This window comes from Pseudophryne corroboree, chromosome 6, assembly GCF_028390025.1.
Source record: "Pseudophryne corroboree isolate aPseCor3 chromosome 6, aPseCor3.hap2, whole genome shotgun sequence".
Taxonomy (NCBI): Eukaryota; Metazoa; Chordata; class Amphibia; order Anura; family Myobatrachidae; genus Pseudophryne; species Pseudophryne corroboree.
This window is the reverse complement of record NC_086449.1, coordinates 109413528-109440469: the sequence shown is the minus strand read 5'-3', so window position 1 is coordinate 109440469 and position 26942 is coordinate 109413528. Positions and strand designations below refer to the sequence as shown.

The 26942-nt window shown below is 45.5% G+C and overlaps 1 protein-coding gene across 10 annotated transcripts in view; it reads right to left on the bottom strand.

Annotated features, from left to right (window-relative positions):
* Window positions 1–1685: 1685 nt before the first annotated feature.
* The window catches only part of BRD4 (bromodomain containing 4), a 200702-nt gene continuing 175445 nt past the window's right edge, over window positions 1686–26942 (bottom strand). For all 10 annotated transcript variants that reach the window (XM_063931646.1, XM_063931645.1, XM_063931642.1 and 7 more), the window contains 5 exons: window positions 26725–26884; window positions 26207–26334; window positions 10962–11161; window positions 5844–6036; window positions 1686–5761 (listed from right to left, as the gene is read on the bottom strand). In XM_063931646.1, the coding sequence (XP_063787716.1) occupies window positions 5690–5761; window positions 5844–6036; window positions 10962–11161; window positions 26207–26334; window positions 26725–26884 (753 nt within the window). In that variant the 3' untranslated portion in view covers window positions 1686–5689. The remainder of the gene's footprint in view (window positions 5762–5843; window positions 6037–10961; window positions 11162–26206; window positions 26335–26724; window positions 26885–26942) is intronic.

Here is a 26942-nt window from a genome sequence, read left to right as displayed (position 1 = left end):
TGCAAAATAAAAGTGAAGTAGTAATTGGCTGTTTATGGAAGAGCCATTACAAATACATATACAAACTGTCGTTCACTGTAACATAAAAAAAAGCCTGCAACCCCAAAACATTTTTTTTATATACAACACTGTGAATTGAACAAACTTGAATTTAAAAAAAAACTCAAATCACTTCTTAAAATTATTTTTTTAAAACAAAAAACATGTTTAAACTATACCTATTTATGGAAGCATCCAACCCACACAATGTTAGGAAAAATATGGATAGAGGATTCTTTTTCTGCATATATTAACGTGACTGGATACCACAACACTGCTTAATACTTTTACAGAAAAATTATCCAATTTATCAAAATGTAAGGTATTTAGCGTCACAGTGTCCTAGAGGCGCATGAGGACTCAAATTCTGTTTATATTATTTCAGTATTATTTCCCCCCATAAAACAGATGGATTCTTGCAGAAAAGAACATGCTAGCATACCTAGCACTGGAATTGTAAAACAATAAAGGGTCGTTGGATGTTGGGAGATCAAAGAATGGGTATTTGTAAGTGGAATACCAGGAAATTAGTTTATTGCAAGCAAAATCTACACAGCTTTTAGAGTAAAAATTCTATTTATTTCTTAAATTCACAGACAGTCTTTAATTATAAGAACATGGTAATACAAGCCGTGATACATGTGGTTTGATATAAATTTGGTATTTCGTATTTAATTCAATTTGTGATGCTCTGCAGGGTCTGGCAGCGATAAGATTTAAAAAGAGAAAAAAAAAACAGGTAAAATAAAAATACAACCCAGGCACCATATGAGAAACTGAAAGACTAATGTTCATAGTCAAAGATACAGATATAGCGGCTTCACCCTAAAAGCCACAATTGACAGATCAGATGGCGTACTGCTCCTCTGAGGAAAGTTCTGGATAAGTCACCTAACCAGTTGTACAAAACTATTTTTTGTTCTGAGAAGCAATGTTCAATTTGCTCACTTGAAATTGCATAACAGGTCAGAAAAAGCACATGTAATCATTGATGGATTAGATATGTAACAAATACATGAGATATTAACACTGTCAAGTTTTTGTTATAACTTAAAAACCAGAAAATCTAATGTCAGCCTATCTCCTGGTAAACGGTGTTTGTCAAGATACCAACCAAATGGGAATAGTCATGTTAAAAACATAACAATCAGTTAAGGAACAGAGAGGGGAGATTATCCATTGCAAAATGAAAATGGTTAAAACTCCATTCCAATGGAGTTCCAAAATGTTTTATTGTTCAAAGCAAGAGGCAAGATTTTCTCTATGAAACAGAAATAAATGAGATGCATACTTGGGCGTTGCCTAAATAATTGTTCTCAAAATTATTAATAATGTACTTGCATCTGGCTAACACTGAAGATTAACCCATACATTTCTTCAATCAACAATTATATGAGCACATTTAAAATAAAGTCAGGTAATATAATATGTTAATTTAAAAACAAATATTAACAATTAAAGTTTTCCCTAGAGGAAGGCTGTGTGAACAACACAGATATGATTATCCTTCCACCCACCCCACAGAGATAGTAATGGAGAAAAACTCAATGGTTATCATACAAGCGTTCCAATGCTTTCATTTACATATATCCTTAGTTTGAAACCCAATGTATCCTAATATGTATATTTTGTTAGGGGAGGGGGAGGGGGAGGGGGAGGGGGTAGTTTGGGGCATAACACATTTATAGGCAAATCAATAGGTGTACCAGTAATGTTTCAGCGGCTTAGAAAAGAAAAATATATATTTACATTGTTATAGCTTTGTTTAAAGAAATTATAAAAATAACTTAAAATCACATAACCAAATATTTGTCTAATCAGGCAGGAAAAAAAGGAGCAATTTAAAAAAAAAAATGCATGTTTATAACTATATTACAGGCAAATGAAAATATAAAAAAAAATTATAAGTCAATAAAACCCAAAAATAGGCAGTAACACTTAGTAGCTACTGCAAAATTGTTTTACGTATTATGGGCCTCGAACAGCCCTGAGCAAATGAGGTCAGACATATATAATAGTTTATAAACACAATTTGCACACTGCCCTTTACCTATACAACCAAATGACCCAGAGCCAATATAACGAACATCTCTACAATGGTGGTAATTCTATGGCTACATCTATAGAGGAACATTTTTAAGACACATTAACTTGTAAGATCACCTATTATAACATTCTGCCAAGCAGAACAATACTGACCTTGTTATATTACATATGTATTTGTTGTAGACTAAATAAGATTTTTAACTGGTATTTTTTAATAAAAATTTGAAATGAATAAAACTGAATATAAACCATTTACAAAGCACAGTTTGCTTTGACTTATTTTACTGAAAAATAGGCAAAATAAAGTACACAGGTTATTCTGCAAATACCATCATGTTTTCTGAACATGTATAGAAATAGGAGCCATTACTGAAAATGAATCAGAATACTTGCTCGATTGAGTCTCTTTATGAAGAAAGTCGCTTTTAGATGAGTTTCCCATTTAACTGAGCAAGAGCTCTAACAAATATTGATTAATTTTAATACGTGTAATGTTTAACATCCTTTGTTAGTGATATGACTTGTTTTGTATTTGAGGTGTCAGTAAAAAATAGATTGCAGGTAAATAAAACAAAAAATTAAACAAAACACTTGGCAGATGAAGTTTTAAGTAGTCTCCTAAAATCGAATGATCACGTAACTGGAGAAATATTACAATGCAGCCACAAGAGGGCAGTAAGGCAATTAGAAAAAGGTGTCCAATAGATGGTTGGAACACTGCTTAGTAGGCATAAATAGCATGGAGGCTCATCATACAAAGAAAAGCCCATCAACTCTAGCAGTAGAAATCTCCCAGTTATCCCAGAGTACTTGGCAGATGAATGGAGATTTTCTTCTCGTTTCCTCACAATAAATATTCAGAGCAATACAGTGCAAAACAAAACTACTTTACACTGATCAAGTGTAGCGTTCTGATAGATTTACTGTATTAAACGCATCTGTTCTGTACAGTCTTCCATATTTACCCTTTAAGTGTTGGTCAGAGATCTCCATCCCTGCAGAGCATCACATAAACCCCTTCTTCACTTTGCAAATACTGAACAAGTATAGCCCCCACAATCTTACATGGCCCCTGATATTGCCAAAGAGTCAATCCCCACACCCTTCACCATTTCCACAGCTGGAGAGCGAGCAACCTCCTGCAGGATATTACAGAGGACGATGGGTGGGAGTTAAAAGGTGGACAACAAAGGCAAAGGGGTCAAAACCAACATAAATATATTGTTTTTCATATATGCAGCAAAAGTAAAATGAAATGAAAATATAATAAAAAAAAAGACTTTATTGCATGAAATCAGTTACAACACAGACTTCTGTGCCTGTTGCTCAGAATATGGGAGGGACTGGGACAGGCCTCTATCTAAAAAAAGGGAGACGACAAAGGAGAGATGTGAAGGATAAAAGAAACAGAGCTTATGGCACAAAGGATTTTAGTTTTTTTGTGTTTTCTTTTTTTAAACAGTTCAAATTATATATATTTATATAAAATAAAAATAATAATAAAAAAAAAAAAGTAAAATTACAGAGACAGGAGAAGGATAGCCGCAGGGAAGGTGAGTTTTTATCAAATTAACAGGGTATTAAACCCAAGATCAGAACAATTAAAGATCCCTCTCCCTCCCCACCAAACACACACGCTCTCTCACACACATACACACGCGCACACACACACACGCACACTCACAGGGCACACTACACATACGGCTGGTACAGCTGCTTGGCATTACTTCAGTGCCTATAGAGTGACGGCGTAGGGGTCCTGCAGAGTATTATATTGTGTGCGAGCAGCTCAATGCACTAAGTACATCTGCGGCTGGACTCCCAAGACTTCCCAGCATGACATGAGTCATATGATCATTTGTGGGGAGCTCTCTTTACATGTACGATGTAGAAGATGTTACAGTGTATATTAAACATATTGTATGTATGCTGCCAAGACATGTACAGTCCTCAGAGGCCACTAGCACAGTTTTAACCCTAACCCTGGTTCTACACCAAGCCATTTGCAAAACTAAAGCATGGACCATCCCGTCAGAACCAAGGGTACCACATGTAGCCTGGCAGCCAAAGCGGAACAGTGTGGACACAGACAGCACTGCCCTAATCTGTAGGATGCAAAACAGCGATGCAAGCAGACCTGCTGGGCAAGATGATGTAGGGACAATATGCAACAGCAGCTGGTGAAGGGAGCAATACAAAGAAATGGCCAGCCCAACAGAAAACTATGTAGAACAGGGAGCATAACAAAGTCTAAAAAAAAATACATATATATCATCCATGCAACTACACGTATGTTTTCATATACAGCTCATCAGCATGTATACACGTAAAGCAATATACAAAGCAGTGACGAGAAGTGCAGTATGTTTAATGTGTCTGCATGTTTAGTTCTATTTGAGTATGATTATTTGTATACTGTACGTATTCTAAGCAGTTTCGGCATCCATATAGAAGAGAATTAATACCTGAGTTTCAAGAGCAATTTGGGTGTACAAGGACACACACGCGCACACACACACAACATGAAGGACAGGATGTACAGCTGCTAGGGGGAGAGAAGGTAGTACAATCATTGCAGGCACATAGAAATGTGTGTACAAAAATAGATGGGTCTAAAACAATGGTATATGAAATGCAGCCAACATTGTAAGATCAGGCACAGAACGTGATGCATGCATAATAGCACATATAGAAAATGCATAGATATGTGCAGAGCATTCTGTGTTCAACAACGGGATGGCACAATTTTTATATAAAATCCAGCTAATGTCAAAATTAGTAACCAACATGTTTCTTGTGGTGGATCATATATTATTTTTGCAATTCATATTTAAGCCATAATATACATCCGCAATGTTAAAAAAAAAAAAAAAAAAAAAAAATTGCTCCGCACTTACATATACATTCTATAGCATGAAACATGCATGTTCTACTTTAGACATACGTTTGCTATGCATCTCTCCTCCAAACCCAACAATTAAACTTAATGTGCAATGGCAGAATAGTGTATGAATGACGTGATATATAAACAAGGCTAAATGGGACCCCGACAGCTGCAAGTTGCCTACAGACCAATTGGATTATATACACCAGAAATCCCTACTCGCAGTAGGGATTTGTTTGCACACACAATGAGCAATGTTCTGCAGCCCTCTCAGCCCTAACACAAATCAAGCACATTTTGCATTGTACCCAAACACCTGTCTCGTGTGTGAACCTCATTCACTGCAGAGTGCTCCTCCCCACTTCTCATAGAAAAGGGGGTTACAGAGACTTTGGGTCACCACTAACACCCCCCAAGAGTCTGTGCTCTTCCAAGTCGCTCTACACAAGGGGGTGACATATGGAGCATTTACTGCACAAGAATCCAAACTTAAGCCGTACATCTCCTCACTTTCAATCATCACTTCTGGAAACTCCGTGTTTCAGTGTACAAGGGCTGGGATAAAAACACATGAAGGACAAACGTCAGCGTCTCTTGTGGGTTGGTGTCCCTTTGCCCCATAGTGACATTTAAAAGAAAAAACAAAAAAAAGTGAAGATCAGGGAATTGAGCTGTGGAGAGTAAAGTGGTGGAGGAGGTGACGGTGAGAAGATTGAAGTCTCAAGAGAATAAGTTCTGCTCAAATATCTCCATTAGGTCACTCTGAAAATTCATGTCTATGGAGGGGGTCATCTGTGGAGAAAAGAACGAGACTCTTATTAGCACTGACAGAAAGCAGTCGGCTATGCTCTCATGCTAACAAAATGCCACCTACCGCCCGTCGTCGTCTTCTCTCCTCTTCTCTCTTCCTTTCCATCTCTCTCTGATCCATGATTGGTTGAGAGCTCTGTGCAGGGGGAGGAGCTGTAGGAAGAGCAATCTGCACATGCTGTTGTTGCTCTTGTCTTCTACGCGCATCTTCGTGCACTTTCCGGGCCTGCTCCTGCGCATCATCATCTTCCCGAGACCTATAATGTGTGCACAGCAACCACTAAATACCCACTGAAATAATGCTTTATATCACAACAGCTACCCACAACTAAAAAACTACTTATACAAAATGACACTATTCTAGACACAACTCACTATTTGTAATTCGAACAAAGGTCAAGTTATGATCACATCTTAAAATCAGTGGATATTCAGTGTAGGGCTTGCTTTTGTTTTTTCGTGATGTCTCCACTATTTCTATTATTCAGGTTTTTGATACCTGCGCCCAACCCTATACTCTGTGTTTTATGCGAGAAACAAGTGTCTATATGGTCTAGGTATAGGTTTGGGCGCAGGTATCAAAAACCTGAACAATATAACTAGCCATTTGGAGTCTGGACAACTCCTCGGATACCAGCTGCCCCCCGCAACAAGAAACATACTGCTGCGCTCTAGGCAAACCCCTTGCTTCCGATTCTGTTAGGTAACTTGACTGATTGACTACAACCACCAACATATTCTGCTGCACTATATATTTGTATAGGCCAAGCTGATTCTGCTAGGTAATGCAAATTGAAACATTATTGCATAGTATGTGATTCTGAAGTACTTTTTTTTTTAGTTTAGAATGATATAGACCCAGTTTAATCTTTGTGGAATGCCTGGTTGTTTTTCTAAGTTAATTTATTGCCTGGCACTTGAGGGGGTGGGGTGTGGTTATAGATTTCAATTACTGGTTTCACTTGTATTAGTCCTCTACTTAAATCCAATGGTGTAGGCTGTGCATTTATGATCTAAGCGTGCATTTTTATCAAAGCGTGATAAAATTGACACACAACTGCAGTGTTCCAACATCGTTCAAACGAAGTGAAAAAGAAGGAAAACAGAAGCACACCAATCTAACAAAACAAAGAAACCAGAAGAACTAATAACAAATGTGAGTCACTTACTCTTCAGACCACTCACCTCCTGATTGTTGCATCTGATTAAATAGCACGGAACTACCTTACTTGGACATTTCATAAACCATCCATTTTACCAACAAATGCTTGTATCTATATTATTGGAATTTTGTTTTTCATGCACAGCTGCACCAATGCAATCTTATCTACAAACACCTAAAAAATCTTACAGAACCATCATTGCTTCTTAAACCTCACAATCTTTTCATTACATACGGTCCAAATACATCTCAACACCCACTTTATCTACACTTCTGATTCATTTCATACTAAATCTACACCCATTGAGCCGACACTGCTTTTCTAATCTGCATTTCTGCAATTCTTCAACTCTGAATTCCTTACAGCCTCCACTCCTACTTCCACTTTCCCTCAACCTATTTACCTACTAAACACTATGTCAAGGCTTTCTTATACTCCTCACATTACTCAGTGTCTACCTAATCATGTGTCTTTATCCTCCCCCCACTAGTCTCCTACACATCCTCCTCCTCCTTCCCCTCCTCTGTCTCCCCTCCATCTCTCTGTATACTTTCCCCTCCTTTCCTGTTACCCCACTTTCACTCACGTCTACCCCATGGTCCTGCTACCCCACAACTCAGCCCTGCTCCCTCTCTGCCTTCCCTGTCACCTCCCCACACATCACACTGACCTCCCTCCCTGCCCACCTCCTGCAGTTTCCCCTCCTAGCTCTGGCACCCGCACCATCACTACTCTCTCATCATCCCTGCCCTCAAAGTTAATCTCTCCTCATCGCTACAGCAACCCTGATAATCTCATTCACATCTCTCCCACAAACTCATACCCCCTATCCTGTGCCCTGTGGAATGCCAGATCGGTTTCTAACAAACTGGTCCCCACTCATGACCTTTTCATTTCCAACTCCCTCCACCTACTAGCCATTACTGAAACTTGGATTACGCCCTCTGACACTACTTCTCCTGCTGCTCTCTCTGCTGGGGGCCTCACATTCACACACACACCCCGACCTGGGGGTCGCCATGGGGTTGGTGTTGGGGTCCTTTTACCATCTAGTTACTCCTACCAACTCATACCACCAGAACCATCCCTTACATTCTCTACATTTGAGGTCCATACTATACGCCTCTTCCAACCAATCCATCTTAGAGTAGCTGTCATTTACCGCCCCCCTGGCATTGCTTCCAAATTCATCGACAACTTTGCTTCCTGGCTTCTTCACTTCCTCTCTTCTGACATTCCTTCCAGGTGATTTCAACATCCCTATTGAAATCCCCACACAATCCCCTGCCTCTAAACTCCTTAACCTCACCTCTTCACTTGGTCTCTCCCAGTGGACCTCCTCACCCTCCCATGTGAATGGGAGCTCACTGGATCTGGTCTTCACTCACCGCTGTGATATTTCTGATTTTTCCAATTCCCCATTTCCCCTCTCTGACCACCACCTGCTCTCCTTTAACCTATCTCTCTCAACTTCCCCATCTCTACCTCCCAAGGCTACCATCACTAAGCGTAACATTGAGGCTATTGACACTACATTCCTATCCTCCCTGTTTGACTCACTTCTCTCTCCTATTCTCTCTCTCTCATGCCCTGAACAAGCCACTTCCATATACAATGCATCCCTTACTTCTGCTCTTGACTCTGTTGCTCCACCAACCACTATTCACCCTCGCAAATTAACACCTCAACCCTGGCACACCAAATGCACCAGATATCTGCAAAAATGCTCACGTACTGCTGAGCGACACTGGAGGAAGTCACACTCTAAGGCAGACTTTCTCCATTTCAAACTTATGCTCTCATCCTTCAGTGCTGCCCTTTCTCTTGCTAAACAGTCATACTTCAAGAACCTCATCTCCTCCCAGTCTTCCAACCCCCGGTGCCTCTTTGCCACTCTCAACTCACTCCTCTGCCCACCTGCACCTCGTCTCCTTTCCTCACTCTCTGCTCTTGACTTTGCCACTTACTTCACATCCAAAATTGACTCCATACGTAAGGACATCACATCACACCAGACCATCAGTGCCAGCTTTCCCCCATCCCTTACCACCCCTCCCACCTACTCTGACCTCTTTCTCCCATGCAACTGGAGAGGAAGTCATGGCCCTCATTCGTTCCTGTCCCCTCACCACCTCCCCACTTGACCCTATCCCCCTCCCGCCTCCTCCGCTACCTCTCTCCTTCTGCTTGTTCCCACCTTCTCAATCTCTCCCTCTCATCAGGCACTGTCCCCTCTGCCTTCAAGCATGCACTCATCTCTCCTATTCTTAAAAAAACCTACCCTTGATCCAAACACTCTCTCCAACTACCGACCCATCTCTCTCCTCCCTTTTGCCTTCAAACTCCTTGAGCGTATTGTCTACAACCGCCTTACTTCCTTTCTTTCCTCACACTCACTACTTGACCCACTCCAGTCTGGCTTCCGTCCTCTCCACTCCACTGAAACTGCCCTTACAAAAGTATGCAATGACCTCCATACTGCTAAATCTAAGGGACACTACTTTCTACTTATTCTACTTGATCTCTCTGCTGCTTTTAACACTGTGGACCATCCTCTCCTACTGCAAATCCTTCACTCCATTGGTCTGCGCGACACTGGCCTCTCTTGGCTGTCTTCCTACCTCTCTGACCGTTCATTCTCTGTCTCTTCTCATGACTCCACCTCCCCCTCACTTCCATGAACTGTAGGTGTACCCCAAGGTTCTGTCCTTGGTCCTCTCCTCTTCTCTCTCTATACGTCCTCACTAGATAAGCTCATTAGTTCTTTTGGTTTCCAATATCATCTCTATGCTGATGACACCCAAATCTATCTTTCCTCTCCAGACCTCTCCCCTGCTCTCCTCACTCGTATCTCCAACTGTCTCTCTGCTACCTCTTCCTGGATGTCCCAGCGCTTTCTTAAACTTAACATGTCTAAGACCGAACTGATCATCTTTCCTCCCTCCCGCATAACCTCACCTCCTACAATCTCATTATCTATTGATGGCACTAATATCTCCTCTAGCCCTCAAGTGCGCTGTCTTGGAGTAATCCTTGACTCCTCCCTCTCCTTCAAACCACACATTCAGCACCTCTCACAAACCTGCCGTTTTCATCTAAAAAATATTTCCAGGATCAGACCCTTTCTGACCCAGGATGCTACTAAGACTCTTATCCACTCACTGGTCATCTCCAGACTGGATTACTGTAATCTCCTCCTGACTGGCATTCCTGACAAACACCTCTCTCCACTCCAATCTATCCTCAATGCTGCTGCCTGGCTCATTTTCCTCACCAAACGCACTACGTCTACCTCTCCTCTCTTACTAGACCTTCACTGGCTCCCCTTCCCTTTCAGAATCCATTTCAAGCTTCTCACACTCGCTTACAAAGCCCTTACCCACTCCTCTTCCATCTACAACTCTGATCTCATCTCCCTTTACATTCCCACACGTCCTCTTCGCTCTGCTAATGCACGACGACTTTCCTGCCTACAGATCACCTCCTCCCACTCCTACCTCCAAGATTTTTAACGTGCTGCACCACTTCTCTGGAATTCCCTACCTCTCCCCTTCAGACTCTCCACCTCTCTACAAAACTTCAAACGGGCTCTCAAGACCCACTTCTTCACCAAACCCAGCCAAATCTCATCCTAACCCTCTGTTCTACACACTCCATGTACCCCCATCTGTGTCACCCCTGTCTGTCTACCCCTCCCCTTTAGAATGTAAGCTCTCACGAGCAGGGCCCTCTTCCCTCTTGTGCTTATCCTTTCTTACTTTAATAATCTTCAACTGCATCAACTCCAGCAGTCTTCTGCCACCTGATACTTATTCCAGTGTCATCTGCTGATGTAGCTATGTTTATTTACCCTGTACTTGTCCTATACTGTCATCAACTGTAAGTTGCTGTTTTCCTGTTTGATTATTTATGTACTCTGTAATTGGGCGCTGCGGAACCCTTGTGGCGCCATATAAATAAAGGATAATAATAATACCACATCATAATACAAACAAGTCTTGAGTCCACGACAGTTTTACCTCATTCTCTCTTGCTCTCTGCGCATCCTTTCTGCTTGCTCAGCCTGCAACTTCAGCGCTCTCTCCCTTTCTTCCTTTTCTCGAGCCGCGCGTCTGAAATGCTCAAAGCTATCGCTGGATGACTTCCCAGCTGCAGTTGGGGTGGCCGGCGGCTTCTGCACCAGACTGGCCCAAGAGCCCATGTTTTTAATTTTTAGATCCTGTGGAGGACAGCAAACAGAAGATGCTCAGTAAAAAATTGTTGACATTTTATACAACAAAACTTCGCAGAACAAGAACTATAAAGATGACTATATTATTTGCTGAATTCTGACAAACTTTATAAAATTGAGATATAAACATAGAGTGTGATGGCAGATAAGAACTATTTGGCCCATTTAGCCTGCCCATGTACACACACACAAACACTTACACACTAGGGTTCATTTTTGTTGGGAGCCAATTAACCTACCAGTATATGTTTGGATTGTGGGAGGAAACCCACCCAAGCATGGGGAGAATATAAAAACTCCACACAGTTAGGGCCATGGTGGGATTCGAACACATGACCTCAGTGCTGTAAGGAAGTAACGCTAACCATTACACCATCCGTACTGCCCAATATATGTATTTAAAAAAAAAACAAAAAAAAACCCATACACGTAAACAAAAAGAAAGTGCAGACAGAAATTTCTAATATCAACCATTATATTTAAAGTGTACCACCACTGAATAACTGGTCTCAGTTATAGTGCCTTATGGTTATTTTTCATCTGTATGTTATTCACATATTTTACAGTTATTTATACGTACAAAGAAAAAAAAAACATATTTCTAAAATTAAATAAATAAATTCGGGAGGCCAACAAATTTCCACTATTTAAACCACCAAGTGGTGTCTTCTCCTCCCTTATTCTTTCTTATACTGCTGCTTCTGATCCACCAGAGTTAGGGAGTTATGCAGTACAGATTGCAGATTCTGCTAAAAAGCAGAATCTGCAATCTGTTCTTTCGCATGCTGGGTACTGCCCACTGCAGGTCAGCATGCAGAATGGCCTGCCCAGTGGCTGCGACCGCAATTTAATTGCGGTTGCAACTGTGGACGACACCCTGCAGCCACAGCTAGGCTGCGTATGCAGGTGGTCCACCACCATTTTTTAGGTGAGAGCAGCTAGGTGTGACATCACGCAGCTGCCCCACCCCCGTTTGTTTCTGTGCAGCCCCCGCAACGCCCCGTTGCCGCCCCGCGAACAACTGTGCCTATCAGGCAGAGGCGTTCACAGCCAATGCGATAACATTGCATTCGGCAGCCGCGCAGGACGGCACCTATGCGTGCGCACTGCCACAACCGGGGTTATTGCTGTCGCATTGCTTAACAGTGCAACCTGAATAACCCCCTTAGCACGGATTAAAAAGGACAGTACAAAAAACACACAGTCTGATGTAATGGGCACGAGCAGATAATGTAGCATCCAGCAGCACTGGAATCACCAAACACAATGTCTGCTTTCTATGTCAAAAAGAAATTGTGTGATTAATGAGTTTGACGGGAGCTTCAAAAACGATATTGAATATCGACTGACAATAGGAGTCAGATACCGAACATAACCAGAAGGAAGTGATAGGAAGAACACCTACAACACCTCCATCTTTTTTTCCACGCAAAAGGGCTTATTTGTGAATGCACAGCTCAGGAGGCAACCTGGGCCTCTACGGACAAAAAATCTTAGTAATCAGTAAAAAATCTTTCTGAAAGTTACCTAGTAAGAATTCTCCCTGTCTGCTGGCATCATTATCTTCACCAATCCCTGCCTAAATGGAAAATAAGCAGAGTAGACCTTTTCGAAGCATTATCCTGTATAATAAAAGTCTAAGCTTCTACGAACTTCGGTTATGTGTGCCAATGGCCAATAGAGGCCGCCACACGGACTAAATGAAAGTGATCATGCATGCAGCGAGATGTTACAGTCTGCTTCTAATTAATTAGAAATATTAATCTGACTGTTTCACACATGCTGATTATGGAGAGATGGTGCTGGGGAGAAAGAGAGAGTAGGGGTAGGTTTTTGGTCTAGCTGCTACCATTTACAACAACCACATGCCATTTGGGACAAGGACACACACACACCTATGTACACTGTACCCCCCACCACATACTGCTCCTATAGAAACACACTGCACCCCCATACCCCTCCATATAGTGCCCTCTATATACAGGGCACCTCCCTTCTCCATATACTGCTCCCACCATAAACCGCATAATCTGCACCCTCTCCTCCAGATACTATGCTGCAACCCCAGGTAACTTGCCATCCTGGAACGCTACAAAATCTAGTAGCAGTAACCAGGATAACTGGAGACATGTGGCCACTTACCGGCGGGGGGAGAAGGTGAATCAGTCAGGCAGGAAGGGGCGAGAGGAGGGTTTGGCGCTGGGGCTGCAGATGATGCGGGTGAGAAGGCAAAAATGGTCTCAACTGCTTTATATGCTGCGTGCCGGCGCAGGGGCGGAGTACTGTGCACACCCCACACAGGCCATGCCCAGACTCCTACAGCGAGCTGCTGGTGGCTACTCGTGTCCTCTACACCAAGACTGGCCAGGAGCTGCGCGGGGACTGGTGATCTTACACATGCCAGTACTTGTGTATATAATGCAGCATCACTAAAGCCTTCCCATTACACGTATCTATCTATATGGCTAATGCTACACCCTCAGCATGATAAAGCCCCGGCTGCCAGCATTGCCACTTCTAGAAACCCGGCAGCTCCTGAGTGAGTAGTGACCGCTCCCCCTATAATCTGGCTTTGGTGTCATTTATTTTGATGGGCTTTTAACTAGTCTGATGACTAATAGTTGAGACAATGGGGTAAATTTACTAAGGTGGGAGTTGTTGTTTTTTATAACTAGTAATGTTGCCCATAGCAACCAATCAGATTCTATTATCATCTAGAAGCAGCTAGATAAATGTTAAGTAGAATCTGATTCTGATTGGTTGCTATGGGCAACATCAACAGTTCTAAAAAAAACCTCCCACCTTAGTAAACTTACCTCAATGACTGCACTCCACTATCAATGATGTGGCTGCTAACCTGGCCTAATTACCGTAACTGCTGTATTACAGTGTACACAATATATTCAAGGCATGAGTGTACAACATTCAAAACACTTTTAAGGAGTTGCTCTGGCCACCATAAAACACTGCACTGGATACGGGGGGAAAAATAAAAAAAAAATAAGATTTTACTCACCGGTAAATCTATTTCTCGTAGTCCGTAGTGGATGCTGGGAACTCCGTAAGGACCATGGGGAATAGCGGGCTCCGAAGGAGGCTGGGCACTCTAGAAAGATTTAGGACTACCTGGTGTGCACTGGCTCCTCCCACTATGACCCTCCTCCAAGCCTCAGTTAGGACACTGTGCCCGGACGAGCTGACATAATAAGGTTTTTGAATCCCGGGTAAGACTCATACCAGCCACACCGTACAACTCGTGATACTATATCCAGTTTGACAGTAAGAAAACAACTGAGCCTCTCAACAGATGGCTCAACAATAACCCTTTAGTTAGCAATAACCATTTACAAGTATTGCAGACAATCCGCACTTGGGATGGGCGCCCAGCATCCACTACGGACTACGAGAAATAGATTTACCGGTGAGTAAAATCTTATTTTCTCTAACGTCCTAGTGGATGCTGGGAACTCCGTAAGGACCATGGGGATTATACCAAAGCTCCCAAACGGGCGGGAGAGTGCGGATGACTCTGCAGCACCGAATGAGAGAACTCAAGGTCCTCCTCAGCCAGGGTATCAAATTTTTAGAATTTTGCAAACGTGTTTGCACCTGACCAAGTAACAGCTCGGCAAAGTTGTAAAGCCGAGACCCCTCGGGCAGCCGCCCAAGATGAGCCCACCTTCGCAGTGGAATGGGCTTTCACTGATTTAGGATGCGGCAGTCCAGCCGCAGAATGCTCCTGCTGAATCGTGTCACAGATCCAGCGAGCGATAGTCTGCTTAGAAGCAGGAGCACCCAGCCTGTTGGGTGCATACAGGATAAATAGCGAGTCAATTTTCCTGACTCTAGCCGTCCTGGAAACATAATTTTTCAAGGCCCTGACTACGTCCAGTAACTTGGAATCCTCCAAGTCCCTAGCAGCCGCAGGCACCACAATAGGTTGGTTCAAGTGCAAAACTGATACCACCTTAGGGAGAAACTGGGGACGAGTCCTCAATTCTGCCCTATCCATATGGAAAATCAGATAAGGGCTTTTACATGACAAAGCCGCCAATTCTGACACACGCCTGGCCGAAACCAAGGCCAATAACATGACCACTTTCAACGTGAGATATTTTAGATCCACGGTTTTTAGTGGTTCAAATCAATGCGATTTTAAGAAACTCAACACCACGTTGAGATCCCAAGGTGCCACAGGAGGCACAACTGGGGGCTGAATATGCAGCACTCCTTTTACAATGTCTGAACTTCAGGTACTGAAGCTAATTTTTTTTCTGGAAGAAAATCGACAGAGCCGAGATCTGTATCTTAATGGAGCCTAATTTTAGGCTCATAGACACTCCTGCTTGTAGGAAATGCAGAAATCGACCTAGTTGAAATTCCTCTGTTGGGGCCTTTTTGGCCTCACCAAGCAACATATTTCCGCCATATGCGGTGATAATGTTTTGCAGTAACATCTTTCCTGGCTTGAATCAGCGTAGGAATGACTTCCTCCGGAATGCCCTTTTCCTTTAGGATCCGGCGTTCAACCGCCATGCCATCAAAAAGTAGCCGCGGTAAGTCTTGGATCAGACAGGGCCCCTGCTGCAGCAGGTCCTGTCTGAGCGGCAGAGGCCATGGGTCCTCTGATATATAGTTTCTTGAAGTTCTGGGTACCAGGCTCTTCTTGGCCAATCCGGAACCACGAGTATCGTTCTTACTCCTCGCCTTCTTATTATACTCAGTACCTTTGGTATGAGAGGCAGAGGGGGGAACACATAAACCGACTGGTACACCCACGGTGTTACCAGAGCGTCCACAGCTATCGCCTGAAGGTCCCTTGACCTGGCGCAATATCTTTTATAGCTTTTTGTTGAGGCGGGACGCCTTCATGTCCACCTGTGGCCTTTCCCAATGGTGTACAATCCTTTGGAAGACTTCTGGATGAAGTCCCCACACTCTCGGGTGGAAGTCGTGTCTGCTGAGAAGATCTGCTTCCCAGTTGTCTACTCCGGGAATGAACACTGCTGACAGTGCTAACACATGATTTTCCGCCCATCGGAGAATCCTTGTGGCTTCTGCCATCGCCATCCTGCTTCTTGTGCCGCCCTGTTGGTTTACATGGGCGACTGCCGTGATGTTGCCTGATTGGATCAGGACCGGCTGGTTTTGAAGCAGAGGCCTTGCCTGACTCAGGGCATTGTAAATGGCCCTCTGTTCCAGTTATGTAGGGAAGTCACCTGACTTGACCAAAGTCCCTGGATGGTTCTTCCCTGTGAGACTGCCCCCCAGCCTCAAAGGCTGGCATCCATGGTCACTAGGACCTAGTCCTGTATGTCGAACCTGCGGCCCTCTTGAAGATGGGCACTCTGCAGCCACTACAGTAGAGATACCCTGGTCCTTGGATACAGGGTTATCAGCCTAATGCATCTGAAGATGCGACCCGGACCACTTGTCTAACAGGTCCCCCTGAAAAGTTCTTGCATGGAACCTGCCGAATGGGATTGCTTCGTAGGAAGCTATCATTTTTCCCAGGACTCGCTTGCAATGATGCACCGATAACTGTTTTGGCTTCAGGAGGTCTCTGACTAGAGATGACAGCTCCTTGGCTTTCTCCTCCTGGAGAAACACTTATTTCTGGTCTATGTCCAGAACCATCCCCAGGAACAGTAGACGTTTCGTAGGAACCAGCTGTGACTCTGGACTGTTTAGAATCCAACCTTGCTGTTGTAGCACTTTCCAAAATAGTGATACCCCGACTAGCAACTGCTCCTTGGACCTCGCCCTTATAAGGAGATTGTCCAAGTACGGGATAATTAAAAACTCCCCTTTTCGAAGGAGTATCCTCATTCCGGCCATTACCATGGTAACACCCTCGGTGCCATGTACAGTCCAAACGGCAGAGTCTGGACTTGGTAATGGTAATCCTGTACCACAATCTGAGGTACTCCTGGCGAGGATAGTAAATAGGGACATGCAGGTAAGCATCCTTGATGTTCCGGGATACCATGTAATCCCCCTCGTCCAGGCTTGCAATAACCGCCCAGAGCGATTCCATCTTGAACTTGAATTTTTTATGTATGTGTTCAAGGATTTTAAATATAAAAAAGGGTCACACCGAACCATGCGGTTTCGGTACCCCAAAACCGTGTGGAATAGTAACCCCGTCCTTGTTGGAGTAGGGGCACCTTAAGTATTACCTGCTGGGCATACAGCTTATTAATTGCCTCTAGCACAGCCTCCCTGCCTGAGGGAGTTGTCGGCAAGGCATATTTGAGGAAACGGCGGGGGGGAAGACATATCGAATTCCAGCTTGTACCCCTGAAATACTACTTGAATGAAACAGGGATCCACCTGTGAGCGAGCCCACTGATCGCTGAAATTTTTGAGACGGCCCCCCACGTACCTGGCTACACCTGTGGAGCCCCCGCGTCATGCTGTGGACTCAGACGAAGCGAGAGAAGAATTATGATTCTGGGAACAGGCTGACTGGTGCAGCTTTTTCCCTCTTCCCTTGTCTCTGTACAGAAAAGAAGCGCCTTTGACCCGCTTGCTTTTCTGAAGCCGAAAGGACTGTACCTGATAATACAGTGCTTTCTTAGTCTGAGGTAAAAATATTTCTTTCCAGCTGTTGCTGCGGATACGAGGTCCCAGAGACCATCCCCAAATAATTCCTCACCCTTATAAGGCAGAATCTCTGTGCGCCTTTTAAAGGCAGCATCACCTGTCCAGTGACAGGTCTCTAATACCCTCCTGACAGAATGGCCATTACATTCATTTTGGATGCCAGCCGGTAAAATATCCCTCTGTGCATCCCTCATATATAAGACGACGTCTTTAATATGTTCTCATGTTAGCAAACTATTATGTTTGACAGGGTCACCGACCACGCTGCAGCAGCACGCTCTGCAGGTATCAGTCTAGTACGTGAGTGTGTAAATACAGACTTCAGGATAGCCTCCTGCTTTTTATCAACAGGTACCTTCAAAGTGGCCGTTCCTAAAACGGCAGTGCCAAACCTATTTTGACAACCGTGTGAGCGCCTTATCCACCCTAGGGGATATCTCCCAGCGTAACTTATCCTCTGGCGGGAAAAGGTACGCCATCAGTAACTTTTTAGAAATTACCAGTTTCTTATCAGGGGGAACCCACGCTTTTCACACACTTCATTCATTCATCTGATGGGGGAACAAAACACTGCCTGCTTTTTCTCCCCAAACATAAAAACCCATTTTTAGAGGTTAATGTCAGAAATGTGTAACACATTTTTTATTGCCGGGATCAAGTCACGGATGTTCCTAGTGGATTGTGTATATGTCTCAACCTTGTCGACACTGGAGTCAGACTCCGTGTCGACATCTGTGTCTGCCATCTGAATGAGCGGTCGTTTTTGAGCCCCTGATGGCCTTTGAGACGCCTGGGCAGGCACGGGCTGAGAAGCCGGCTGTCCCATAGCTGTTACGTCATCCAGCCTTTTATGTAAGGAGTTGACACTGTCGGTTAATACCTTTTACCTAACCATCCACTCTGGTGTCGGCCCCACAGGGGGCGGCATCACATTTATCGGCATCTGCTCCGTAACTATATAAGCCGCCTCCTCAAACATGTCGACACAGCTGTACCGACACACCGCACACACACAGGGAATGCTCTGACTGAGGACAGGACCCACAAAGCCCTTTGGGGAGACAGAGAGAGAGTATGCCAGCACACACCAGAGCGCCATATAATGTGGGGATTAACACTATAACTGAGTGAATTTTCCCCCATAGCTGCTTGTATATACAATATTGCGCCTAAATTTAGTGCCCCCCCTCTCTTTTTAACCCTTTGAGCCTGAAAACTACAGGGGAGAGCCTGGGGAGCTTTCTGCCAGTTGCACTGTGAAGAGAAAATGGCGCCAGTGTGTCTGAGGGAGATAGCTCCGCCCCTTTTCCGCGGCCTATTCTCCCGCATTTTTATGGATTCTGGCAGGGGTTAAAATACATCCATATAGCCCTGGGGGTTATATGTGATGTATGTTTGCCAGCCAAGGTGTTTTTATTGCTGCTCAGGGCGCCCCCCCCAAGCGCCCTGCACCCTCAGTGACCGGAGTGTGAAGTGTGCTGAGAAGCAATGGCGCACAGCTGCAGTGCTGTGCGCTACCTTGGTGAAGACAGGATGTCTTCTGCCGCCGATTTTCCGGACCTCTTCTTGCTTCTGGCTCTGTAAGGGGGACGGCGGCGCGGCTCCGGGACCGAACACCAAGGACTGGGCCTGTGGTCGATCCCTCTGGAGCTAATGGTGTCCAGTAGCCTAAGAAGCCCAATCCGGCTGCAAGCAGGCGAGTTCGCTTCTTCTCCCCTTAGTCCCTCGCTGCAGTGAGCCTGTTGCCAGCAGGTCTCACTGAAAATAAAAAAACTAATTCTATACTTTCTTTCTAGAGGCTCAGGAGAGCCCCTAGTGTGCATCCAACCTCGGCCGGGCACAAGATCTAACTGAGGCTTGGAGGAGGGTCATAGTGGGAGGAGCCAGTGCACACCAGGTAGTCATAAATCTTTCTAGAGTGCCCAGCCTCCTTCGGAGCCCGCTATTCCCCATGGTCCTTACGGAGTTCCCAGCATCCACTAGGACGTTAGAGAAATAAGATTTTACTCACCGGTAAATCTATTTCTCGTAGTCCATAGTGGATGCTGGGGACTCCGTAAGGACCATGGGGAATAGACGGGCTCCGCAGGAGACTGGGCACTCTAAGAAAGATTTAGTACTACTAGTGTGCACTGGCTCCTCCCTCTATGCCCCTCCTCCAGACCTCAGTTAAGGAAACTGTGCCCGGAAGAGCTGACATTACAAGGAAAGGATTTTGGAATCCAGGGTAAGACTCATACCAGCCACACCAATCACACCGTATAACTTGTGATAAACTTACCCAGTCAACAGTATGAACAAAAACAGAGCATCAAACAATGGATGCTAACATAACATAACCCTTCATTAAGCAATAACTATATACACGTATTGCAGAAAGTCCGCACTTGGGACGGGCGCCCAGCATCGACTACGGACTGCGAGAAATAGATTTACCGGTGAGTAAAATCTTATTTTCTCTAACGTCCTAGTGGATGCTGGGGACTCCGTAAGGACCATGGGGATTATACCAAAGCTCCCAAACGGGCGGGAGAGTGCGGATGACTCTGCAGCACCGAATGGGCAAACACAAGGTCCTCCTCAGCCAGGGTATCAAACTTGTAGAACTTAGCAAATGTGTTTGAACCCGACCAAGTAGCTGCTCGGCAAAGCTGTAATGCCGAGACCCCTCGGGCAGCCGCCCAAGAAGAGCCCACTTTCCTTGTGGAATGGGCTTTCACTGATTTTGGATGCGGCAATCCAGCCGCAGAATGAGCCTGCTGAATCGTGTTACAGATTGGTTTGCTTTGAAGCAGGAGCACCCAGCTTGTTGGATGCATACAGGATAAACAGCGAGTCAGTCTTCCTGACTCCAGCCGTGCTGGCTACATAGATCTTCAAAGCCCTGACTACATCAAGCAACTTGGAATCCTCCAAGTCACGAGTAGCCGCAGGCACCACAATAGGTTGGTTCAAATGAAAAGATGACACCACCTTCGGCAGAAATTGCGGACGAGTCCGTAATTCTGCCCTGTCCATATGGAAAACCAGATAGGGGCTTTTACATGACAAAGCCGCCAATTCTGACACACGCCTAGCCGAAGCTAAGGCCAATAGCATGACCACCTTCCACGTGAGATACTTCAGCTCCACGGTCTTAAGTGGCTCAAACCAGTGGGATTTCAGGAAACCCAACACCATGTTGAGATCCCAAGGTGCCACTGGTGGCACAAAAGGGGGCTGAATATGCAGCACTCCCTTAACAAACGTCTGAACTTCAGGAAGAGAAGCCAGTTCCTTTTGAAAGAAAATGGATAGGGCCGAAATCTGGACCTTTATGGACCCCAACTTCAAGCCCATAGTCACTCCAGACTGTAGGAAGTGCAGGAACCGGCCCAGCTGGAATTCCTCTGTAGGGGCCTTCCTGGCCTCACACCAGGAAACATATTTTCGCCATATACGGTGATAATGTTTTGCTGTCACGTCCTTCCTAGCCTTTATCAGCGTAGGAATAACTTCATCCGGAATGCCTTTTTCCGCTAGGATCCTGCGTTCAACCGCCATGCCGTCAAACACAGCCGCGGTAAGTCTTGGAACAGACAGGGCCCCTGTTGCAACAGGTCCTGTCTGAGAGGCAGAGGCCATGGGTCCTCTGTGAGCATTTCTTGCAGTTCCGGGTACCAAGTCCTTCTTGGCCAATCCGGAACAATGAGTATTGTTCTCACTCCTCTTTTTCTTACGATTCTCAGCACCTTGGGTATGAGAGGAAGAGGAGGAAACACATAGACCGGCTGGAACACCCACGGTGTTACTAGTGCGTCCACAGCTATCGCCTGAGGGTCTCTTGACCTGGCGCAATACCTTTGTAGCTTTTTGTTGAGACGGGATGCCATCATGTCCACCTGTGGCAGTTCCCATCGATTTGTAATCTGAGTGAAGACTTCGTGATGAAGTCCCCACTCTCCCGGGTGGAGGTCGTGCCTGCTGAGGAAGTCTGCTTCCCAGTTGTCCACTCCCGGAATGAACCATGCTGACAGTGCTTGCATGTGATTCTCCGCCCAACGAAGAATCATGGTGGCTTCCGCTATCGCCACTCAGCTTCTTGTGCCGCCCTGGAGGTTTACATGAGCCACTGCGGTGATGTTGTCTGACTGAATCAGCACCAGTTGGTTTCGAAGCAGAGGCTCCGCTTGACTCAGGGCGCTGTATATGGCCCTTAGTTCCAGGATATTTATGTGCAGACAAGCCCTTGACTTGACCACAACCCTTGGAAGTTTCTTCCCTGAGTGACTGCCCCCCCATCCTCGGAGGCTCGCATCCGTGGTCACCAGGATCCAGTCCTGTATGCCGAACCTGCGGCCCTCGAGAAGGTGAGCACTCTGCAGCCACCACAGAAGAGACACCCTGGCCCTCGGGGACAGGGTGATCAGCCGATGCATCTGAAGATGCGATCCGGACCACTTGTCCAACAGATCCCACTGAAAGATCCTCGCATGGAACCTGCCGAAGGGAATGGCTTCGTACGATGCCACCATCTTTCCCAGGACTCGCGTGCAGTGATGCACAGACACCTGTTTCAGGTTTAAGAGGTCTCTGACTAGAGTCACGAGCTCCTGAGCCTTCTCCGCCGGGAGAAACACCTTCTTCTGGTCTGTGTCCAGAATCATGCCCAGAAAGGGCAGACGCGTCGTAGGAATCAGCTGCGACTTTGGGATATTCAGAATCCAGCCATGCTGCTGCAACACTTCCTGAGAGTGTGCTACGCTGATCAGCAACTGCTCTCTGGACCTCGCCTTTATGAGGAGATCGTCCAAGTATGGGATAACTGTGACTCCTTGCTTTCTCAGGATCACCATCATTTCCGCCATTACCTTGGTAAATATTCTCGGTGCCGTGGAGAGCCCAAACGGCAACGTCTGGAATTGGTAATGACAGTCCTGTACCACAAATCTGAGGTACTCCTGATGAGGTGGATAAATGGGGACATGCAAGTAAGCATCCTTGATGTCCAGAGACACCATAAAATTCCCCTCTTCCAGGCTTGCAATGACCGCTCTGTTCAGGGACTTTAAATTCAATATGGGTCTGACCGAACCGTCCGGTTTCGGTACCACAAACATTGTGGAATAGTATCCCCTTCCCTGTTGAAGGAGGGGAACCTTTACCACCACCTGCTGGAGATATAACTTGTGAATTGCCGCTAACACTACTTCCCGTTCCATGGGGGAAGCTGGCAGGGTCGATTTGAGGTAACGGTGAAGGGGCATCACTTCGAATTCCAGCTTGTATCCCTGAGACACAATCTGTATAGCCCGTGAGCGAACCCACTGGTGGCTGAAATTTCGGAGACGCGCACCCACCGCTCCTGGCTCCACCTGTGGAGCTCCAGCGTCATGCGGTGGATTTAGTGGAAGCCGGGGAGGACTTCTGTACCTGGAAACTAGCTGTATGGTGCAGCTTCTTTCCTCTACCCCTGCCTCTGGCAAGAAAGGACGCACCTCTGACCTTCTTGCTTCTTTGTGATCGAAAGGACTGCATTTGGTAATACGGTGCTTTCTTAGGCTGTGAGGGAATATATGGCAAAAAATTTGACTTCCCAGCCGTAGCTGTGGAAACTAGGTCCGAGAGACCGTCCCCAAACAATCTCACCCTTGTAAGGTAAAACCTCCATGTGCTTTTTGGAGTCGGCATCACCTGTCCATTGCCGAGTCCACAGGACCCTTCTGGCAGAAATTGACATTGCATTTATTCTAGAGCCCAGTAGGCAAATGTCCCTCTGGGCATCCCTCATATATAGGACAGCGTCTTTTATATGCCCCAGGGTCAGTAAAATGGTATCCTTGTCTAAGGTATCCAGTTCCTCAGACAGATTATCTGTCCATGCTGCTACAGCACTACACATCCAGGCCGACGCAATTGCCGGCCTCAGTAGAGTACCTGAATGTGTATAAACAGACTTCAGGATACTTTCCTGCTTCCTATCGGCAGGATCCTTTAGGGCGGCCGTATCCTGTGACGGCAGGGCCACCTTCTTAGATAAGCGTGTCAGAGCTTTATCTACCCTAGGTGAGGATTCCCAGCGCATCCTCTCCGTTGGCGGGAAAGGGTACGCCATAAGTAACCTTTTAGAAATCAGCACTTTCCTATCGGGGGAATTCCACGCTTTTTCACATAACTCATGTGAAGGGGGAAAAGTCACCTCTTGCTTTTTCTCCCCATACATATAAACCCTCTTGTCAGGGACAGGGTTTACCTCTGATATGTGCAATACATCCTTCATTGCTATAATCATGTAGCGGATGGCTTTAGCCATTTTAGGCTGCAATTTTGCATCATCGTCATCGACACTGGAGTCAGAATCCGTGTCGATATCTGTGTCAACAATTTTGGATAGTGGGCGCTTCTGAGACCCTGACAGCCTCTGCGCTGTAGGATCAGGCATGGGCTGAGACCCCGACTGTCCCAAGGCATCAGCTTTATCCAACCTTTTATGCAAGGAGTTTACATTATCATTTAACACCTTCCACATATCCATCCAATCAGGTGTCGGCGCCGTCGGCGGAGACACGTCATTCATCTGCACTTGCTCTGCCTCCACATAGCCCTCCTCGTCAAACATGTCGACACACGCGTACCGACACACCACACACACGGGGGATGCTCTATATGAGGACAGGACCCCCACAAGGCCTTTTGGAGAGACAGAGAGAGTATGCCAGCACACACCCCAGCGCTATATGACCCAGGAATCACACAGTAACTTAGTGTTTAGCCAGTAGCTGCTTTATATATGATTAATGCGCTAAATTTATGTGCGCCCCCCCCCCCCCCCCCCTCTTTTTACCCTCTTTCTACAGTGAGTCTGCAGTGGAGAGCCTGGGGAGCTTCCTCTCAGCGGAGCTGTGGAGAGAAAATGGTGCTGAGGAAGAAGGCCAAGCCCCCTCAGCGGCGGGCTTCTGTCCCGCGATTTTGTGTAAAATTAATGGCGGGGGCTCATGCATATTACAGTGCCCTGCTGTATATATGCTGCTTTTGCCAGGAGGTAATCAATTGCTGCCCAGGACGCCCCCCCCTGCGCCCTGCACCCTACAGTGACCGGAGTGTGTGGGTTAGTGTGGGCGCAATGGCGCACAGCTGCAGTGCTGTGCGCTACCTCATATGAAGACAGGAGTCTTCTGCCGCCGATTTTGACGTCTTCTTGCTTCAACCCGCCGGCTTCTGTCTTCTGGCTCTGCGAGGGGAACGGCGGCGCGTCTCCGGGAACGGACGACCAAGGTTAGGTTCCTGTGTTCGATCCCTCTGGAGCTAATGGTGTCCAGTAGCCTAAGAAGCGCAACCTAGCCGCAGTTAGTAGGTTTGCTTCTCTCCCCTCAGTCCCACGTAGCAGAGAGTCTGTTGCCAGCAGAAGCTCTCTGAAAATAAAAAACCTAACTAAAGTACTTTCTTATTAGCAAGCTCAGGAGAGCTCACTAAAATGCACCCAGCTCTGTCCGGGCACAGATTCTAACTGAGGTCTGGAGGAGGGGCATAGAGGGAGGAGCCAGTGCACACCAGTAGTACTAAATCTTTCTTAGAGTGCCCAGTCTCCTGCGGAGCCCGTCTATTCCCCATGGTCCTTACGGAGTCCCCAGCATCCACTAGGACGTTAGAGAAAATAAAGACTCTTTAGATGACAGTCTAATATATTAACCAAAGGGTCTCTGAAGGACGTAGCACCTGGAAGATCATTTTTGGTCTTCCTAGATTACAGCAACACAGGAAGATCCACAGATAGAGAGTATAGGGGGCACGAGGATAGATTTACTAAAGCAGAGAAGTGGTGGTGTTCCCCACAGCAACCAATAATATTCAAGTTATCATTTCTGTATTGCATTCTAGAACATAGACAAAATCTCATTGGTTGCTATGGCCAATAACTCCACTCGTCTGATTGGTTGCTATGGGCAACAACTCCACTCGTCTGTTTTAGAAGCATTAGTAAATCTACCCCAATGTGTGTGCATAATCCTATATGTTGAGGACTTATAGTACTGGCCTAGCATCAGTCACAGAGATTCTGGAAGGGAAGTAGTTGCCACCTGTAACTAACATAGGGCAAGACAAGCTTACTATCAGGAGGGCTGCAGTTATTCCTGTGCATCAAGAGACTGCTACTGTACAACTAAAGTAGTATTTACTAGGGAAACACAGTGTGTTTGTGTGTGTATACACACACACAGAACAAAAAGTAGGCACTCATGGGACTCGGCTTAAGTTTTCCTTGGGAACACTGGGCTCAGCACCCTGCAGCAGCGATGTTTTGGAGACTCCCAGCTCTTTTTTCAAGCTACCTGTAGCTTGAAGGAAAATTTAAGTGGCGTAAGTGCCTATTTTTGAGCTATATAAATCATCTTGTTTTTTTGTGATGTTATGGTGCATCAGGGCACTGTGTTTGCTTTGGATAGCTACCTTTTTGGGGGCCACAGGTGTCTTTGGCTCCTGTTTTTGCTTCTCTTTCTCAGGTACCACTTGAGACGTGATGCCCTGATCAGGGGGTCTTACAGGACGTCCTCCATCAATGGGTTTCATGTCTGGCCCTTGGGAAGGAAATACTTCATATAAAAATAAGGTTTATAGGATGAAATAAGTGTTTCTTCTACTAAAATATTATTCCTTTTCTGCAAATAAGACTTCTGGCTGATGTCACTTACATGGAATTTCTACAAGTTGTTCCTTGAAATATGATGGGCCGATGTACTTTCTCCTACAACCTGTAGATGTCGCTGCTGCTAATTTATGGAGAGCATTTAACTAGCAAATTGTCTATATAACTCTTAGCACACCGTTCCACCTGCAGACAACAAACTATCACACAACTGAACGGCAGAAAAAAAAAAGCTTGGCTGCAGAGAGAGAGAGATGGATTTTCTATATCAGGAGTGCGGAGACATTTTTTCCATAATACAAGTTCACACCAGAAAACTCACGTGATGGTATATGGCTGGAAACTTTTAGAGACTCAGAAAGTTTGTGGGCTTCACTCCTCAGGCCAGGGGAAAAGCGTTCTGGGCGCAAAGAGGGTGAATGGCGCTTTTCTTCCTTCACAATCAGAGGCTGAGGCTGCAACACTGATGAACCTCTCATTTCCTAGGTGGCAGACAAGAAGATTAAAACTTAAGTCAACAGGAATGGTTTCAAACGCAAA